Source organism: Oryctolagus cuniculus, chromosome 6, assembly GCF_051225735.1.
Source record: "Oryctolagus cuniculus isolate XC-2025 breed Fujian yellow rabbit chromosome 6, ASM5122573v1, whole genome shotgun sequence".
Lineage (NCBI taxonomy): Eukaryota > Metazoa > Chordata > Mammalia > Lagomorpha > Leporidae > Oryctolagus > Oryctolagus cuniculus.
In genome coordinates this window covers 64,982,036-65,002,540 of record NC_142872.1, presented here as the reverse complement: position 1 = coordinate 65,002,540, position 20,505 = coordinate 64,982,036, and the positions used below count along the sequence as shown (strand labels likewise).

General features: G+C 57.2%; 1 protein-coding gene across 4 annotated transcripts; it reads right to left on the bottom strand.

Annotated features, from left to right (window-relative positions):
• Positions 1–9,099: 9,099 nt before the first annotated feature.
• On the bottom strand, positions 9,100–19,076 carry B4GALT7 (beta-1,4-galactosyltransferase 7). 4 transcript variants are annotated; one of them, XM_089335162.1, is made up of 7 exons: positions 18,920–19,076; positions 16,787–16,948; positions 15,157–15,519; positions 11,463–11,688; positions 10,592–10,675; positions 10,258–10,362; positions 9,100–9,799 (listed from the first exon to the last, which is right to left on the bottom strand). In XM_089335162.1, the coding sequence occupies exons 1-7, from the start codon at positions 18,967–18,969 to the stop codon at positions 9,644–9,646; spliced, it is 1,146 nt and encodes a 381-aa protein (XP_089191288.1). In that variant the 5' UTR covers positions 18,970–19,076; the 3' UTR covers positions 9,100–9,643. The 4 variants fall into 4 exon arrangements, with proteins under 4 accessions (XP_089191288.1, XP_089191289.1, XP_089191290.1 ...); XM_089335163.1 differs by having other exon boundaries at positions 17,075–19,069; XM_089335164.1 differs by lacking the exon at positions 18,920–19,076 and adding an exon at positions 18,091–18,152.
• Between the last annotated feature and the right edge of the window lie 1,429 nt (positions 19,077–20,505).

Genomic DNA, 20,505 nt, shown 5'->3' with positions numbered 1-20,505 from the left:
TCTGTTTCCCCTCCAGGAGCTTTCTTTGGTGGTGTACATCTTTGAAGACATTAAGTCATTTCATCTAAATTATATGTTTGTGGGCACAGAGATGGGGCTAATATTTATTTGTTATCTTAAAAACTTTGTTGATTTGAAAATCAGAGAGTCCACTGGGTCACTCTCCAAATGCCTGCGATAACTGGGACTGGGCAGAGGCCAAAGCCAAGAGCCGAGAGGCAGAAGCCTCAGTCCAGGTCTCCCACGTGGATGGCAGGAACTCAACTACTTGAGTCATCACTGTTAGGTAGGAAGTCAGATATGAGCTTATGTGTGTGTGACAAAGGCCTAGTCTATGTCCAGCATCTGCATCTGCATCTCAAAGTCATCCTGCTAACGTTTCAGGGGCAGCCCAGCATCTGCACTTCAAATGCCCTCCCTGCTTTTCCTCTAACAGGGCCAGCGCCAGCCAGACTTCCCCCTGTCTCAGGGAGAAAACTCAGATAGAAGTTTTTCTGTTTACATCCAAAAAGCCCTTTGTTCCAAGAGGAGCAGAGGTGGGGAAGCAAGACCCATCTCCTTAGACACCCCCCCACCGCCACCCCCCACCCCCCACGTACTCCCCAACCCCCCTCCACCCTCAACTGGACTGCACGCTCAGCCCTCTGCCTCTCTGCTGAGCTGCCCGCCTGGCCTGCCCAGTAATCTCTCTACTCAACCATGTAACCTCGCCCCCCTCCCCCAGTCTGAGCGACTGGGCACTCTCTCTTAGGTTCTGTCTGGAAAGGTGCCCATCCGTACATCCTTACGGATGTCCCTTCTCTAATAAACCTTGCTATTTTACCTCCCACTACTCTCTGTCTCATGCCTGAATTCTTTCTTGAATGAAGACAAGAACCCTCCAATTCTCCAGTAACAGTCACTGCTGACTCCCAGGGCTGTATCAGCAAGGGGCTGAACCAGGCATTGAGGCCAGGCACTTTGATAGGAAACACAGGCATCTTTTTTAAAAGACTCATTTATTTATTTGAAAGGCAGAATTAGAGAGGAGAGACAGAGAGAAATCTTCCATGTGCTGGTTCAGTCCCCCAAATGGCTGCAATGGCCAGGGCTCAGCCAAGCCAAAGCCAGGAGCCAGGAGCTCCTTCTGGGTCTCCCACATGAGTGCAGGGCCCCAAGCACTTGGGCCATTTTCCACTGCTTCCCCAGGTGCACTAGCAGGGAACTGGATCAGAAATGGAGCAGCCGGGATTTGAACCAGTGCCAATAAGGGATGCCAGCAAGCCCTTATGAACACAGGCATCTTCAATGCTGAGCCAAATGCCTGCCCCTTCAGTTATCTTTTTAATGTCCGTGGGATTTGTATTAGTGACCTGCCCCTCACTTCTGAAATTAAAAATTTGTTTTCTCTCTCCCCCTTTTTCCCATTTTTTTGTTAGCATGGCTTGAGATTCATCTAAGATTTTGGCTTCATTTATTTTTTTCCTACTGGTTTCCTGTTTTCAATTTTATTTATTTCTGCCTTAACTTTTGTTTCTGTTCTTTTGCTTGGTTCCGGGTGACATTGCCCTTCTTCTCTAGTTGCCTAAGGTGGGAGCACAGATGATCGATTCCAGATCTTTTCCCTTTTTTAGTGGCTGTGGCTGGGCCGCAGATCTCTCTCCAGGCGCCACCATCCCTGCATCCCACAAGTTTGGACAGGTTGCACTCTCAGACTTATTTGATCCATGGTTTATTTGGAAGTGTTTTCACGCATCTCATTATTTGCAATCCAATCTCATTGGATTTTTTTTTTTTTTTTGACAGGCAGAGTGGACAGTGAGAGAGAGAGACAGAGAGAAAGGTCTTCCTTTGCCGTTGGTTCACCCTCCAATGGCGCACCGCGCTGATCCAATGGCAGGAGCCAGGAGCCAGGTGCTTTTCCTGGTCTCCCATGGGGTGCAGGGCCCAAGCACCTGGGCCATCCTCCACTGCACTCCCTGGCCACAGCAGAGGGCTGGCCTGGAAGAGGGGCAACCGGGACAGAATCCGGCGCCCTGACCGGGACTAGAACCCGGTGTGCCGGCGCCGCTAGGCGGAGGATTAGCCTAGTGAGCCGCGGCGCCGGCCCAATCTCATTGGATTTTGCAGCCATCTTCCTGCTCTGGTTTCTAGTGTCATTTCATCTGCAAGCACACTTTGCATGGCTCTTCTTCTTTCAAATTGCTTCAAGTGGGTTTTATGGTCAACTACGTGATCTATCTTGGGAGCTGTTCCCTGGGAGCACGAGAAGAAGATGTACTCTGATGTCGGATGAAGTACTCTGTAAATGTCAGTTAGATTCAGTGTGCTAATGCTGTTTCAGCTTGGCTATATCCTCGCTATTTTGTCTGTTGGATGTCACTTACAGACAGATCTGTTCTGATAATTACTGATAATTTTTGGAAACTGGTAACTGTTGGATTTTGGAAACTGATAACTGTGTCAATTACTGATGGGTGATCCTGTGCCTGGCTGGGAGACTGCCTGCCTAGCCCCTGCAGTTAAGAGGGCGTGGCACACCATGCCTGCCCTGGTAATCGGCTCAGGCACACTGAGATCCACACATGACCTGACTGCTGGCAGGCCACAGTGGCCCCAGGCACATTTCCCCCACCCCTGCTTCCTGTTGAGGGCCTTGTAATTGTCAACTAGGTAAACACCTCCTGGGGGTGGTCCAAACCCATAAGACCACCTGGAAGGCTACCTAGGCTAAGTAACCTTCAAGCTGATTGGAGAAGCATAGTGGCACCAATATCAGCTTTATCCTCTAGAATTAGTGTTGCTACCCTGAACTAGCTACTCCCCTTTGCCTGCCCCATAAAAACTTGTGCCTGACTGTTAATAAACAGACATGTTCGCTGAAACTGTCTCCAGTACTTGTCGAAGAATGCTGTCGCCCCACCATCCGGACAGTGTGGGCCTCGCAGGACGAGCCCACAGAGCGGTGTTGAATTCACTCACTACAATGGCGAGCTTGTCTCTTTTTCTTACAGTTCTATCAGTTTTTGCCTCATATATTTTGATTTTTTTTGTTAGACGCATACACGTTAAGAATTTGATATCTTAGGGCCAGCGCCGCAGCTCACTAGGCTAATCCTCCGCCTTGCGGCGCCGGCACACCGGGTTCTAGTCCTGGTTGGGGCACCGGATTCTGTCCCAGTTGCCCCTCTTCCAGGCCAGCTCTCTGCTGTGGCCCGGGAGTGCAGTGGAGGATGGCCCAAGTGCTTGGGCCCTGCACCCCGTGGGAGTCCAGGATAAGTACCTGGCTCCTGCCATTGGATCAGCGCGGTGCACCGGCCGCAGTGTGCCGGCCGTGGCGGCCATTGGAGGGTGAACCAACGGTAAAGGAAGACCTTTCTCTCTGTCTCTCTCTCTCAATGTCCACTCTGCCTGTCAAAAAAAAAAAAATTTTGATATCTTTGTGAAGAATTGACCTTTTATGATCCCTAATAATTGTTCTGCCTCCGATGCCTTATTTGTCTGATTCAATATAGCTACTCCATATTTCTTTTGACTGGTATTAGCATAATGTACCTTTGTCTGTCTTTTTGTTTTCAATCTACTTGTTTCTTTACATTCAATTTATTTATTTGAAAGGCAGGGGTGGGGGAGTGTATTCCATGCACTGGCTCACTCCCCAAATGCCCACAATAGCCAGGGCTGGGCCAGGCCAAAGCCTGGAGCCCATAACTCAATCTGGTTCTCCCACATGGGAGGCAGGAACCCAATCACTGGAGCCATGACGGCTGCCTTGTAGGTTCAGCATGGGCATGGAGCTGGAATCAGGAACAGAGTTGGCACTCTGGTCTGGGGTGTGGGTGTCCCAGCAGGCACCCTAACTACCCGGCCAAATGCCTGTCCCCGTCTTTGCCTTTTAATCATTTAAAATGATCACTGATGTAGTTGGATTCCTGTCTCCTACGTGTGTCTATTCCACTAGTTACATTCATCCTAGTTTTTCTTATTTCCCTTCTGTCTTCTCTGGTTTAACTGAAAATACCTCGTGATCCTGTTGTTTCCTGTATTGGTATAATGATTATATTTCACGTCCGCTGACTCTTCTCATCTGCGTCCTGTCTACTGGGCATCTAGCCATCCTCAGGAGTGGCTGTCCTGTGCAATGGTTATGACACCACTTGGGAGGCCTGCGCCCCATCGCAGAGTGCCAGCTTTACTTCTGATTCCAGCTTCCTGCTCATGTGCACCCTGAGTATGCCACGATGGCTCAGGTACTTGGTCCCTGCCACCCACATTCCAGACTCAGATTAAACTCCTGGCTCCTGGCTTTGACCTGGCCAGCCCTGGCTTTGCAGGCATTTGAGGAGTGAGTCCACAGATGGAAGATCTCTCTGTGTCTCTGTCTCTCAACAAAATGTTTTTGAAGGCATTGTCTCTGTCACAGTGCTTTGACTATTAGTTTCCACCCTTCTGTTCACATCACCCACCTGTTCTCTCATGGTGTCTACTTTCTCCATCAGAGCCCTTAGCACATTAGTCATAGTTATTTTAAATGTCTGCTAATCTGGAGACAGGGAGGCTGAAGGAGCTGTTGAGCCACCTGGGGGCAGTTCCGCTTATCTTGAGGTCTCCAGGACGTGAGTTTGCTCCCTCTTAGGCTCCAGAGATAAACAGATAGCCCTCCTGGACCAGGTCCACACTGGTTTATGGGACCAGGCTTGACCTTGAGTGAGGTCATTACGTGCTTATCGTAATACGTTAGCATGCTGGGGCTGGCATTGTGGCACAGCACCCGTAGTGTTAGGTAGGAAGTCAGATATGAGCTTATGTGTGTGTGACAGACATAAAGAGAAGACGTCTATGTCCAGCACATGCATCTGCATCTCAAAGTCATCCCGATAACGTTTCAGGGGCTGCCTGTTATTCGTATCCTGCCCTGCCCCCTTCTACCCGACAACCTGCCAGGTGGGGGTCCCCGCCCCTTCTGCCTGACAAATCTTCCACAGTCTCCCAAATGCAGCCCAGTATCTGCATTTCAAATATCCTGCTCTGGATCCCGATTCTCCAGGGGGTCCTGCTCACCCTTCCTCTAAACTCAGGACAGTGCCAGCTAGGCTTCCTCCTGTCTGATACCTTCAGGGGAAAACTCAGAAGTTTTTTCTATTTACATCCAAAAAGCCCTTTGTTCCAAGAGGAGCACAGGTGGGGAAGCAAGACCCATCTCCTTAACATCCCCCCCCCCCCACCTCAACTGGACTGCGCGCTCAGCCCTTTAGCCCTCTACCTCTGCTGAGCCGCCCGCCTGGCCTGCCCAGGTGTATTCTCTAAACTCAACCATGTAACACCCCCCCCCCCCAAGTCCAAGCGACTGGGCACTCTCTCTCAGGTTCTGTCTGGAAAGGTGCCCATTTCCTGCGCGGGAAACCCAGTTGGAGTTTTGACCTGGACCAGATCAGCTGTTGCAGTCATTTGGAGAGTGAACTAGCAGACAGATCTCTCTCCTCTTCCTCTCCCTCTACTCTGTCAAATAAATACCTTTTTTTGAAAAAAACAAAAAAAACAAAAAAATACTAGCATGCTAATTGGCATAGCAGAAAAAGGAGTGAAAGGAGGCGACAGCTAGATTCTGGGAAATCGCCACCTACTTCTCAGAAAAACTGTAATTCTTCCTCCTGGTAAGGAGACCTGCATTAACCCATAGATGTTAAAATGAGCAAGTTGAGACGAGCCCCCTGCCCCTCAGTGAGCCCTCGCCCTGACCGTGGAGTAGGCACGTTCACTTTCCCCGTAGGAACTTGCCGCTTGCTATTTGCTCTTCTCTGGCTCACTCTTGGCTTCTTTCTCAAGGACCTGGTTACCAATTGCAAACTCTGTGGCAGAGCTGAGCTGGGTACTGCCGCTTGCTTTGTCTCTAATCTGTGTGTTCCTTGCTGGTTAGCATGCCTTACTTGTAAGCCGTGAGTCACTGGGGAAAGTGACTGATGATGAAAGTGACTGTTGGGTGCGGTCTGGTGTTCATCTGATTAGGACTTGGACTCGGGTTTAATTTTAACTAAATTTTTACTTCTTTCAGATGTTCTTGATTTTTTTGTCCCCTCTGTGGCCTTTTGGTTTCCTAAGGACTAATTAAAAAAAACAAACAAACAAACAAAAAAACCAGTAATGTCTTCTCAGCCATTAGTCAGGACTGCTGCGCTGCAGCTTTGCTGGTGCAGTGGGCAGGTTTGGGGCAGGGGACGCATTTACCGTGGTTGCATCTCAGTCTTGCAGGGGACCCATGCCCCTGGCTGTGACCTCACATGTGTCTCCTAGCCCTGTCCCTCCCCTGCTTGGGAAGCGGGCAGTGGAGCTGGGTAAGCGCCCCGCCCCCTCGGTGAGATGGGCTCTAGCATCCTTCTCTGGGACAGTAGGCCATGGAGACAGTGCCGGGTCTGCCCGAGGCTGGAGGGGACTTCACTTGGCCCGCAGCCATCCCCGACCGGCGTCACAGTCAGCATCAATGTTCTCGGCGGTGTGTGGCTGCACCAGCATCTACAGCAGGGAAGCTGGCTGCAGCTCTGACTGGACTTGCCCAGGCCCCGCAGCCCCAGTTCTCCCGTGAGTCCAAGACAACTCGCTTTGCAGTCTGTTGGTCCATTTTGTTGTTGTAAGGATGCGAGCAATGACCTCCAAGTTCTTGATGTGTTGGTGCTGGAAGCAGACATTGCTTTTCCTTTTGTTTTTCACTAGAAAAGCACGCTGGCAGAGGCCAGCGTGGTGCAGTAGGTTAAGCTGCTGCTCCTGTACACTGCTGGGGCGGCAGGAACACCCCCAATGACTTGCCAGGCCCGATTCCAGCGTGCTCACTCCACCCCTCTCTGCCTGTCACCCACAGTTCCCAGTCTGAGTGGCCATCTCTGACTCCACCAGCAGCATGTCGCCCACCCCCTGCCCCCAGCCCCAGGGGACCCCCATTTTCCTTGGGGCAGAGAAGTCCCAGAGGGATACTTTGCATCTCCTTTGTGGTCCCGCTTTCTTCCCAGAGGCAGGACACCAAAGCCCTTTGGCCAGCCCTTCCCACCTGCCCTCTGTGGCTGGGGAGAAGAACGGGCCCAGAGAGGAAGGAGCCCCTCTCTGTACACAGGCACCTGCTGCTCTGAAGGCTGAGTCCAGGTGTACAGCCCAGGCCCTGCCACTTGTCAGCTCTGTGACCCAGGCAAACCCCTCACCTCTCTGAGCTCTGCCTTGCTCCTCTCTGCAACAGGTGAATAAACAGGACCAAGGGACTGGCACCATGGCACGGTGAGTTTAGCCATGCCGCCATCCCATATCACAGTGCTGGTTCGAGTCCCAACTTTTCAACTTCCAATCTAGCTCCCTGCCGATGCACCTGGGACAGCAGCTGAAGGTGGCCCAAGTGTTTGGAACCCTGCATATACGTGGGAGACCTGGAGGGAGTTCCAGGCTCCTGGCTTCAGGGCTGTTAAGGCCATTTGGGGAGTGAACCAGTGGAATAAAGCTCTCTCTCTCTCCCTCCCTGTCACTAGGCCTTCCAGGTAAATAAATAAATCTTAGGCTGGCACTGCAGCTCACTAGGCTAATCCTCCGCCTGCGGTGCCAGCACACCGGGTTCTAGTCCCGGTTGGGGCGCTGGATTCTGTCCCGGTTGCCCCTCTTCCAGGCCAGCTCTCTGCTGTGGCCAGGGAGTGCAGTGGAGGATGGCCCAAGTGCTTGGGCCCTGCACCCGCATGGGAGACCAGGAGAAGCACCTGGCTCCTGGCTTCGGATCAGTGCGGTGCGCCGGCCACAGTGGCCATTGGGGGGTGAACCAACGGAAAAAGGAAGACCTTTCTCTCTGTCTCTCTCTCTCTCACTGTCCACTCTGCCTGTCAAAATAAAAAAATTAAAAAATCTTAACCACAGGGCCAAGTTCTAAGGGCGAGGGCTCAGGGAAATACCACCACGGGAAGACGTGTGGGTGGGGAAGGTTCAGCGAGTGTGGCCATGCTGGCCAGGCGCCGGGCCAGGTGCTCCTGCAAGTTTCCCCACGCCCTGGCCAGTGAGGCAGGGGTCAGGGCCACTCCATGAAGAAGACAAACCCAGCCTGAGCCACCAGCTTCTTTCCCGTGCCAGTCACAGCGAGTGGTGGAGGCCCAGGAGGGGGCTGCACCAGGACCAGCCCGGGGTGCCCATGGTGCCTCAATGATGGGGTTGGTGACAGCGGTCATGGGGCAGTGTGGAGCACAGGGTTGGGGATGTACTGCCCCAGTGCAGGTGGCAAGGAAGGGACCGCCTGGCTTTTGAAGTCTAGGTGCCAGGGGTGGGGCCGGGGCTTTTGTATCACAGCTGTCCCCACGTGACATGGAGCCCACGCAGCGGCAGGTGGGGCTGCCAGGAGACGGGCAGAGGGCGCCCCGGCCTCTTCCCAGCATGCTGGCTCCTCACTGCAGCCATGCGGCTGAACTGCTGGGTAGTCAGGGAGCCTGGACTGAACCTCTGATCTGGAAGCTTTACCCCCAGCCGTTTCTGCTTCCATCTGTCAGCTGATAACCAGTTGTGTAGTACACAACCCATGCTACTGTACATGGTCACCTTCAGGGGAGCCCCTTGGGCCTGGGCTGTCGATTCCACCCCACTGGACTCTGCGGCCTCACCCCCCTTCTCCGGGGCAGGGGCCCCGACAGCCTCCTCTGGCTTCTGCCTCAAATCTTCCAAAGTCTACTGCCTTGTAGGTTTCCCCCAAGCCCACACCCTAACTCCATGGTCTCCCTTGGCCTTCTTCATGCTCCACGGAGGTCACAGGTCCTCTCCCCTTATGCCTTGGGGGCACGGCGGGACTCTCCCCGTCCTACTCCCCCTCCTGTAAGCCTTGGCCTGTTGGTCTGCAGCACAGCCTTCCTTCAGAGGCAGGGTGAAGCACCCTCCCCCATCACAGCACAGCCAGGTGGAGCCTGCAGGGGCTCAGACCCCAGGGGGGCAGCCACGGAGCCCAGAGGGTGGGGAGGAGGTGGTCCCAGACCCCGAGCCCCTGGCTTCTCCTCCTACCTGGCCCCGCTGGCCCTGGCCCCTGCCCCACCCCAAGCCCTGGCCGGCTCATAACTGAGTTGGTTCTCCGCCTCCCCTCCCTCAGTCAAAGGTGACAAACCAACGAGCCAGCACTCGTCCAGCCTGCCATACTTTTTTCAAGTTTCAGTTAGTTGCTATCACTTAAAAACCAGATTTCACTGAGTAATCCAGCATTCCAGTTTCTTGTGGAAGTCAGGTGACTCCAGGCCACATTCCTGCGTGGCCACCAGCAGCCAGAGCCGGCGTGGGCTGTGCCCTTCTGTGGGTCCAGTGCTCGCTCTCTGCAGTCCCACGCCTCCCAGGCTTCTGAATGGGAAGGAACGAGGTGAGGTTGACTGGAGGTCGCTGTACTCAGCCTTGCCCACTGCCCACGGTCACAGCACACAGGAGGGCAGGGCAGGGCGGGGAGAGCCCCAGTGAGGAGCCACTGCCCGGCCCCTCTCCAGTGAATCACTGTCTACTGCCAGCAGCGTCCCTGTGTCGCGTCCCAGCTCAAGCCTGCCTCTGGGGGCTGGGCTGCCACCCACATGGAGCTGGCTGGCAGGGGCGAGGGGCCACTCCACTGCCTATCAGAGCTGGGCCCAAGGCTTGAGGCTTCATTCCATGACTGTCAGCGTGGCCTTCTTTCCTGTCAAGCACCTCAGCTGAACGTGCACCAGGGGGTGGCGGCCTTGTCACAGTCCAACATGATGTTGAGGACGGTGCAGGGGGCCCCGGCCACCGACAGGGCTGTTCGAGAATCCACGCGGTAGCGCACAGTGCTCAGGCCTCCCTCCCGGTCCACCTTGAACTGCTCCTGGGAAGGGATGGAGGAGAGAGCATGTACTCGGGGCTTCGGGGGTGCCGCCCAGCAATCCTGCACAGCCTGTGGTCGGGGGGCCTGTGCTCCCCACAGACAGGACCCCTGCCTGAGGCTGTGGGCACGGGTGGACAGGGAAGCGAGGACCTGCCTGTTGGGAGAACAGGCCTGCTGGAGAAGACCCATTTCAGGGGTCCCCCTGGGATTCTGGCACCCTCGGTTGAGCCTACCCCACCTCCCGGTCTGTGTGGACCCTGAGGTCTAGGCTGACCCACAGTGCCCAGGACGCCCACCAGAGGGCAGAGCCAAACACAGTTTGAGATGAATGCCTACCTACTGACCTGGGCCCTGCAAGGGAGCATTGGGCCAAGAGGGCCCGCGGAGGGCCTGGTGAGCAGCTCGGGCCTGCTGGGCCCCCACAGCCCCACCTACCACCCGGGGAAACCAGCCGGCACCTGTTTTTGGGCTGCGATGCGCTTCTGGTCCCTCTTCCTCCAGGCAGGGTCATGCAGGTGGCGAAAAGTCTTGTACCCAGTTGTGATCCCCGAAGGGCGGAAAAGCTAAGGAGGCCAAAGACAGCGGGGTCAGGCCACCCCTACTGGAGTCCTGGCCCCCACCATGAGCTCCTCAGGGCCCCAGTGCCCGCTGGGAGGCCACAGGATTCCCATCCTCAGATAAGCAGATGGAGTACAGAGGGCAAGGACTGGTGAGATGACCCCGCAGGTCAGGGTCGGGGTGGGGTGGGGGCAGGTGTCACCCAGGGTGAGGAGGGAACCCAGGGCTGCTCACCTGGAGCCCAGCTCCTTTGATGCGCCGGTAGAACTCGTCGTCCTCGCGGCCCCAGCCCCAGAAGCGGTTGGACATCCCGTTACACTGCCAGAGACGGGCAGTGTCACTCACCCCAGCTGCTCTCCTCCCGCCCAGCCTGAGCCTGGTGAATGCCGGCTGCCCCCTGCGGGTTCGGGGCAGATGGACACTCAGCATATCCCAGTCCCTCTCCCTGGTCTTGGCCTTGTGGGGACGATCAGCATCTCAGACCACCCGACTGGCAGGGGACCTCTCAGGGCAGCCACGGACCAGCTGCAGGGCCAAGGCCTACCGACTTCTGCCTCCTCCCCACACTCCCACAGCTCTTCCTGCGTGCCAGGCCTGTGATGACACCTGCTTTTGCACCCATCCAGGGGCTTCAGCCATGGTGTGTAGATACAGAAGCCCCCGGCCTAAGCTCCTCCCAGCGCACCACCCCCGAGCCCCCAGCTACACTGACTCCAGGATGGGGCCAGGCCTCAGGCTGGCCCAATCAGGAGCCAGTGTGGCTCAGGGCTGGGACTCCTGGCTGGGCTGCTGGGAAGGGGACTCCCTCTTCCACCTGATGAGGCCTCGATGCCTACAACTGCAGTCACAAGCTCCTGTCCTGCACGCCTGAAAATAAACCCAGTGCCAGACGGCAGAGCTGGCGGAGGGCAGAGACCGAGTCCTGCGCACACTGCCAGGCGGGGTCACCCATGCCCGAAGCCAGGCCTCCCGCCCCTGCTCTCTGTGACACCGGGGCTTCTGTTTCTGCAGCAGCCGCCTGTTCACTCCTGTTCCTCTCACATCTCTGGCTGCTGCCGGCCTGGAGGCACTGCTCTGGCTCCTGACCGCCTCCCCGGGGCCTCACCAGCTGGTAGTGCTGCTTGGAGAGCAGCAGGATGCCGCCCACGTAGGTCTTGTAGTGGTAGAGTGGGTGGAGCTCCGGGGAGGCCACGTGGAAGGGCCCAGCCTCGGGGAAGCCATAGTCCAGCTCCTCGTTGAGAGGCAGCAGGTCCACGTCGTGCATGGCGATGTAGTCTGTGCTGTTGCTGCTCTCCAGGAAGCCCACGTTGATGAGCGCTGCCCGGTTGAACCTGTGTAGGGCGGCCAAGGCAGGGTGGGGGTGGCGAACTGGCTCCCGCCCTGGCACAGTGCTGACTCCGCTCCACTCATCTCTCCAGTGCTTACTGAGTACCTGCTATGTGCCAGACCCTGGTCAGCACCGGAGACACAGCACTGAGAATGCAAAGCCCTGCCCTCAGGGAGCGGAAATTCTCATAAATACGTAAGCAGGCAGACGGGGAGAGGACAGTGGGGAGTTTGGCAAGGCAATGAAGTCCCTTCCTGGGATGCCTGCATCCCACATCAGAGGGCCTGGTTCAAGTCCTAGCTCTGCTTCGGATGCAGCTTCCTTCTGACGTGCACTCCAGGAGGTGGCAAATGATGGCCCAAGTACTTGAGTCCCCACCATGTGTGCAGGGGACCCACATGGAGTTCCTGGCTCCTGGCTTCAGCCTGGCCCACTGGGGGCATGGAGTTCCATTTCCTGGAACGGGAAGGGCAAGGTGGGAAGCAGGACCAGGGTGGAGTGGGCCATCAGAAACTCAGCTGTGAGCATGTCAAGCCGAGGCCTCAGAGGGCACCGAGTGCAAGGCTGCCCGGGCAGCTGGATGTGCAAGTCTGGGCTTCGGGAGAGAGGTCTGTAGCCCAGGAAGGGAGAGCAGACCCAGGAAGCAGCAGGGAGACGGGAGATAAAGCCACGCGCCTAGACAGTGAGTGACCACAACTAGAAGCGGGGCTGACATCAAGCACTGAGCCCAGGGGGCACCAGTGCTGAGCTGAGGGAGATGGGGCAGAACCAGCCCAGGGGGTGAGCAGGGCTGGTCGGCGAGGGCTGTCCCACTCGCCAGGTGGAGGTGTGTTGGGAGGGAAGGAGCCGTCCGCGCCGTCCACTTGGCTCGGGATGGCCTTGGGGTTTACAGGGTGGAGGTGATCTCAAGACAGCCGGCTCAGCTGCGCGCTGGGGGTGAGCATCTGGGTGCAACAGGTCCACGAGAGAAGGAGGGAGCAAAGGGGAAAGAAGCGCGGTGACTGGGCGCTGTGGGCGCTGGGGGGTCGGGGCTGTCTTTCTCACTTCAGAATGGAGCAGTTTCAGTACAGCCATGTGCTGGTGTGAACACTCCAGGACAGGGCCACGTGCTGGGGTGCCGTCAGGGAGGGAGAGGGGTGCAGTGTCCAAGGGCGGCAGGAGCTAGGACAGCCGCCCTAGAGGGCAGGAGCACAGGGGCTGAGCACCAGCTGCAGACAGGCTGGCGGGACACGAGGCTTCCGGCAGGACTGAGTGCCTTCTTGGGTCAGCGCTCAGGGTCAGGGAGCCAAACAGCGATGGGCAGTGTCGGGGGCCACCCCCAGCTGCCCAGGGGCAGTGCAGAGCAGGCAGAGTCAGATTCGGTCAAGCCGGGGTTAGGCCAGGCAGGACGGGGCTGGGGGCTGGGGGCTGAGGGGGACGGGAGGGAGAGATTTCTGGGAGGGCTGTAGACTCCGGGCAGGGTGAGGAGACTGGGCCTGGGGCTGGAGAGGGGGAGGATCCAAGGACTCAAGTGTCTGAGTCTCTCCCAAGGAGGCAGGGTGGGAGTGTGCGATGACCACAGAGGGGCGCAGTTTTGGTGAGAGTGAGGACTTCAGGCAGCGCCAGGCTGTGGACAGCTTTAAAGCCACGGCCTTGACCCTCCCTTGCACCATCTGTGCTTTCCCCTCCTCCCTTCTCTCCGCCTCCTCCTGCTACCACACCTGGTCATCCCAGACGCTGCAGTGACCATCGGCTGGGCCTCTGGCGTTGTCTCTTGTCCTGGAATAATCTACCCCGCACACAGCAGTGTGACACTACAGCTTATATATTTTGGCTTTTGTCCATGGTTCCTGGCTCTTAGCTCTAAGACAGGCCACACAAACTAGAATTTCTCTGCCCCAAGGCATGTCCCACTTTAATCTTCTCCCACCCTTCTGTCTTGGAGCTGGCTATGAAGAAATTATCTGGTCTGGGGAGGGCACTGTGGCACAGGGGTTAAGGCACCGCTTAGTACACCTGCAGCCCATAGTGGAGTGGCTGGTTCGAGGCCTGGCTACAATGCTTCTGATCCAGCTTCCTGCTAATGTGCACCTGGGAGGCAGCAGGTCATGGCTCATGGGCTTGAGTCCCTGCCACCCACGTCGGGGACCTGGATGGAGTTCCTGGCTCCCGGCTTTCATCTGGCCTGGTCAAAGCCAGGGAATAAGCCAGGAGATGGAAGATAGTTTCTCTTTCTCTCAAATAAATATGAACAGACAAAAAGAAACTCCCTTTCTGATGGCAGTGGGTCATAAGCCCCCTCACTTCAGAATCGAGAAGGAAGGAACACTGCCCAGAGAGGCCTTGCTGGGTTGTCCCCTCAGATTATTGGCATTAGCTCAGACCCCTTTTGTCCAATCCAATCACGTTTCCACACGGCTGTCCATGCTTCAATGATGCCTATGCAATGAAGTCTCCATAAAGACCAAAAGGGTGGGGTGGGGGGAGCGGCATCGTGGTGCAGCAGGCTAAGCCAAGACACTTGCGTTCCACCTGGATGTCACTTCAAGTCCCGGCTGCCCCACTTCCGAGCCAACACCCTGCTAATGGCCTAGGAAAAGCAGCAGACGGCCCAAGTGTTTGGCCCCTGCCACCCACGTGGGAGATCCAGATGAAGCTCCTGGCTCCTGACTTTGGCTTGACCCAGCCCTAGGCATTGTGGCCTTCTGGGGAGTGAACCAGCAGATGGAAGATCGATCTCTCTCTCTCTAACTCTGCCTTTAAATAAATAAATAAATCTTTAAAACAAACCATCAGACCCCAAAGGACACGGTTCATGGAGCGTCTGAACACACGATAGCCCACAGGAAGGTGAACAAGAAGTCCTTCACGAGCCGAGGGTGTGCACCCACTCAACAGGGACGGAAGCTTCTGCACTCGCCACCTTGTGTCCTACCTCCTCTGGCTGCTCATTTGTAGCTTTTAGTATTTCCTTTACGATAAACTGGTGAGGGTAAGCACAGTGCCTCCCCAAGCCCCGCGAGACGCTCTAGTAATTCACCATCTCGAGGAGGGAACTGTGGGAACCCTGACGGGCAGCTGGCAGGTCAGAGCTGCCCAGGCTGGACCTCGCTACTGGTGTCTGGAGGAGGGGGCAATCTGGTGGGCTCTGACCCTCCCTGGGAAGTGCCCTGAGTTCAAGGACCCCCAGCTGGCACCCCTGCAGAACCTCCTGCTTACTTGCCCATGCGTGTGCAATCCCTGCACACCCAGTGGCAGGATGTGTACCACCCTGAGTGTGTTTTTCCCCAGATGCTCAGAAACAGCCATTTAACACGGAGACTAGATCAGGGCCCTCCCCAAAGTTCCTCAGTGAGAGGGGCTGCGCCTCCCGCCTCCCGCCACTGCACCAGGTGGCCTGCCACAGGTCTGAGGTTCCCGGGGCCCCGGGCTGCTGCCAGGCAAGGGCGGGGGGCCCAGGGGATGGGGCGTGGGGTCAGGAGGCAGTCCCTACCTGAAGTGATCCACCTGGTTGAGCACATAGATGTGGTGCTGGATCTTCTTCCGGCTCAGGAAGCGGTGCATGTGGGGCACAAAGACCAGGAGCTCCTCGAAGCGTTCACGGAAGGGCACCAGCACGGCCAGGCGGTGAGGGCCCCAGGACGCATCTTCTTCCCAGAGCTCAGGAGGTGGCTCTGGAGGGCAGGCCCGGGGTGGGCCCGGGGTCTCCTGTCCCTGTCCCCCGGCTGTCCGGGCCACGTCCCCGGAGCAGCTGAGCTGCAGCCAGAGTAGGGGGAAGAAGCCCAATAAGAGACAGGCAACGAAGAGGTGGAAGACGGAGCACTTCCGGGAGAGGCCGCTGGGGAGCAACCTGGACCTGGGACAAGAGCAGGGACGAAGTCGGGCGGACAGGGCCAGGCAGGGCCTCTGGCCTCCCGACAGGTGGGGCACATGTGACTGATCCCTCCAAGCGCCTTGGAATTAGTGCAGAAGCAACTGGGACGCTCTTGCTGAGACTTCTACTGGGCTCAGACACCTGCCCCCCACTGGAGGCCCCGCCGTGCCCCACCCCCTCCAGGGAAGCCCTCCGTTTCCAGGCGGCAGAGCTGCCCTGCTTCCTCAGTGCACCTGCCCTCCCCACCACAGTGGCTCGACGTCCAGAGTCAAAGGCAGCAGCCCCACCTCAGAGAGGTGCGGCCCACTGCTCCCAAACCTGCTTCCAGCACCTTCACCCCAGCAGAAGGCCTGGCTTCATCCCAGAAACCCCCCCCCCGCAAGACAGGGACACGAGCTGGCATCAGGCCCAGGCGAGGTGACCAGCAGCGAAAGGCCCGAATGGACAGGAGCGGTTCACCGGACAAGTCTCAGTGACAGCCCATGTGACAAAGGAATGAGGGACCCAAGAGGGAAGGAAGACAAGGGCTGGCTAGAGCACCCAGGCTCATCTCAGAGACTGAGTATCTCAGACACGGGGCTGATGTGGGGTCTGTTCTTCTGGCTAACAGAGAAACGGCTGAAATGCGCCTGGTTCCTGGGCCTGCCTACAGGGTAAGAACCCAGAGGAGGGCAACCTCTTCTATGCTTCCTCCCAGTCCCAAAACACTGCAAAGCAACCCCCTTGCAACTCCTACAGCTCAGCAGTTAGCTACCAGGCGTGTGTGCTCCCCGGCCTAAGTGCCCCTTGGACCTAACGCCGCCCACCAAGCCCACCAATGCCCACCAATGCTGTGATCTTCCCCAGTTTATAAGACACAGGCCACCCAGCTGCCTTCCCCCACCCGGCCTGCTCCTTCACCGCGAGTGGCCTTCTTTACCCGCCTGGAAGTCCCGGCCCACGGCCAGCACTGCCCCCTCCACCATGTCCTCTCCTCGGGCCTTCCCTTTGGTGTCACGTGTAACCGGCTTGTCGGGCCATGTAGATTCCTGTCTGCGGTCCCAGTGCACAGGCCACACAGCAGAGGGCTCGCTAAGCAAGTTACAGGCAGGGTAAAGCTGTCAGGGCACCCTTTCAGCCACACACGAAAGCCAGACCAACAACTTCTAGAGACACAACTGCCAACCTAGAAGCCAGCAGCCGTGCAGCCCGGCCTGGCCTTCCACACAGCGAGGCCCGCTAGGACGCCATCTCAGGGCCTCTCACTTACCCCCCGTCGTCCTGTGGAGGTGGCTTCCGCCGCACAGGCGCAGAGGCCAGGCCCGCAAGTGGTCTGGGAAGGCTGGAAGCTCTACAGAGCCTCCCTCGCCCTCTGGGCTCCTTCTCGGGGCGGGGCGAAGGCGGGGGAGACAGATATGGGATCGTATCCCTCCTTTGGGAGAAGTAGTGGGCATTACCCAGGAGCCTGGCGTGCTCTGGGCCTGCATGCACTTTCACGCTCCGTTCCCTCCCTCCGGGTTCCACTCCCTACCAGGATCACCTCCTCACAGACACTCACCCTGTGCTCTAAGGACCCAGACTGCTGAGCGCCCGAAAGGAGCCAGTGGACACTGCGAACAGCTGCTCCTGGCGCCACCTGGTGGCGAGCCGCGCATCTGCGGACCCAGCTCTGCCAGGCCCAGGCCACCTGGTTCTGAGGGGCTGTCCAGATGAGGCTTTGTCTCCTTTATCAGTCACTGACCAGGGCTACTAAGAGGTGGATTCCGACCCAGGCAGCCTGGCTCCAGAGCCAGCATTCAACTGTCACCCCAGCCTGCAGCTGTGGCACGGGTGCTTGCACCCGTGTCAGGGGCACAGAACTGGCCCTGGTAAATTTTCTGGGAACAGTCATGGAAAGGGATTGAAAACAGAAACACCTCCAATACCTTTTCCTTTCTTCTCTCATTCAAACCCTTGTGACACAAGATCTGGACGACCCAGCTGCTTTGGTTACGGCACCTCAAAAGTGCCAAGGTAACTGTCACCTCCCCTGTGGAGGCGTAAGCCCTATGCCAAGGGTTTTGCATATATGATCTCCGCTAATCCCCACAAGGCCTCTGCAGCGTACAGATATGATAATCCCTGGGAGAGAGATGGACAGGCTGAGGGCAGAAAGATTAAGTGCTCTGTTCTGTCACATAATTAAATAGGATTCTTGGGACACAGGGTTGGTGCAGTGGTCAAGACACTGTCTGGGGGGCCAGTACTGTGGCGCAGCGGGTCAAAGCCCTGGCCTGAAGTGCTGGCATCCCATATGGGCATCGGTTCTAGTCCCGGCTGCTCTTCCGATCCAGCTCTCTGCTATGGCCTGGGAAAGCAGTGGAAGATGGCCCAAGTCCTTGGGCCCCTGCACCCACATGGGAGACCCGGAGGAAGCTCCTGGCTCCTGGGTTCAGATCGCTGCAGCCAATTGGGGAGTGAACCAGCAGATGGAAGACCCCTCTCCGCTTCTCCTCTCTCTGTGTAACTCTGACTTTCAAATAAATTTTAAAAATCTTAAAAAAACAAAAAAGACAGCTTGGGACAACTGCATACCATGTTGGGGTGCCTACGTTCCAGTCCCGGTTCTGGGGTGCCTACGTTCCAGTCCCGGCTCTGCTTCCTGCAAATGCACACCATGGGAGGCAGCAGTGGTGGCTCCAGCGCCCGGGGCCCTGCCACCTACGTGAGAGTTCCAGGCCAGGTTTCGACCTGGTGGGGCCTGTGCAGCCTGGCTACTGGGGACACATGGGAAGTGAAGCAGATAGCAGATCTCTCTCTCTACATGGCTGTGCCCACTAAGTCCCAGTCTTCGGCGCCGGGCGAACGAGGGCGAGTAAGGGAATGAGGCGCGGAGATCACTACCCCGTGTTCGTGAGAACCTGGGGGACACGGCTGAAGCCGGAAGTGCCGCTGTCCCCATTCTGCGTTAACGCGAGCCGCCAGGAGCTAAGGTCTGCGCCAGCCCACGCCGCACACACGGCAACCGACCGAGCTGTCGGCGCGTTCCTCTGCAACGGCCGGGGAAGCAGGAGCGAAGACAGGCCGAGCTCGAGGCCACGGAGAAAGGCAACACAGACCCTCGAAGAGGAGAGAAAGAGCCGACGGCGGGGGTCCACTGCGCGGGCTCAACCGAGTCGGACCCACGGCCAGATGGCGGGAGAGGCCGGCGGAGAAACACGGACACGCAAGGAGACGCATGATGGGAAAGGAAGGACCAGAGAAACGGGGAGCGAGAGACCCTACACACAGCGACCCACTGGGAGGACCACAGACCCTCAAGAGACCCGCGGAGACGGGAGACGCGACGAGCTCCGTCCGGCTCCCAGATTCCGCTGGGCGGTCCCGAAAGGAGCGGCCCGCTCCGGCCGCCGCCGCCGCTCACCTGCCGTCCTCCCAGGGCAGCTGCGCCGCTTTCCTCCGGGAGGGGAACATCGTGGGGGCAAACGGCGCCGCATGGGGCTCGCGCTCCCTGCCCGGCCGCCCGGCCTCCCGGGCCTACGCGGCGCCTCCGCCTCCCGCCCCGCCCAGGCCCGGCCGCCCCGCCCCCCTTGTCCGCCGGGTCCGCCGGGTCCGCCGCTCCGGCCGCGCCGCGAGCCGCGCCTCCAAGGTTCCGCGCGGGCCAAGTCCTCGCCGCCTCCAGGACGCCCAGCAAGTCACTGGGCTGGGACTGGACTGAGATCGCAGACTTCCACTCAGTCTTACCCTGCACAAGCTCGGGCGGCCGGGCCAAGGCCAGGGACTCCCCAGAGCAGGCGCTGGGAACCAGGCTCTGCCAATTCGAGCATGTCCTCACCTAGGTGTATATGTGGTTCCTAGTCTGTATGAGGATGAAAGGGGAAAGCGCGCGTCCACTCAGAACAAAAAGCCATCCCCGTCTCTGCGGGGATCAATTCCAAACCCCGCAATGGGCGCCGGGGACTGTAGACAGTACCGAACCGGAGGCGAGCATATTCTATGTTTTCCTGTATGCCCTGCAGTGATGCCATGGTGTTAACCCCCTGCTCCCACGTTGTATGGCCTGGTGCATCTTCTGCATCATTGTTCCTGTGCCTTGGGACTTTATAAGCGACAGCACTGCACTGTTCGGGAGGTTGCATATATGGTGTGGATGTGCTGAACGAAGCGCAGGGCACAGGGGACAGCGAGATTGCATCGCACTACTCAAAACGAGCAATGAAAATCTGTGACTTGTTTATTTGGGGTTTTCTTATTTTTGATATTTTGGATTGGCTACAGAGTGAAACTGTGGAAGCTGCAGGCAAGTTGGGGCTACTGTACTTTGGCAGAGTTGAGGTGACAATGGAAGTACCTGCCTTTCCCAGGGAAGGGAAAGCATCATCAGACTCAAATCTCTTCTTCCAGGCAAACTTTCAGTTTCCTAGTAAATAGCTAGTGTCCACTGAGTTCTTAATAGGTGACAGCCATTGTTCTAATTCGTAGCTCCATTAGCTCTTTTTTAAAAAGTTATATTTATTTGAAAGGCAGAACGATGGAGAGGTGGAGAGAGAGAGAGAGATCTTCCATCTGCTGGTTCACTTTGTTAGTAAAATAGTGCCATCTTCCTAAGCCCAGCCTGGCTTGAAGTCAGGTGACCAAGTGGCCCAATCACAAGTGTCAGCTCCACACCCACCCTAATGGGATTTGCCGCTCCCACTTCCTTACCTCTGCAAAGCTATATAAGCCCTGTTCTCCAGCACAGGCTGCTGTTCTGTGCATGGGGCAGCAGCCTGTCGGGTTCCCCTCACCCGACAATAAACCTTTTCCCTTACTCTGGTGTTTGGTGTGTTTGTGGTGGCCTTTCACACTTCCCAAATGGCCACAACAGCCGAAACCAGGACCCAGAAACTTCATCCAGCTCTCCCCACTGTGTGACGTGAGCCAGTTATTTAAGCCATAGTCTGCAGCTTTCCCAGGCACATTAGCAGGACCTGAAGCAGAGCAGTCAGGAGTCTAACCGGTGTTTTTAGT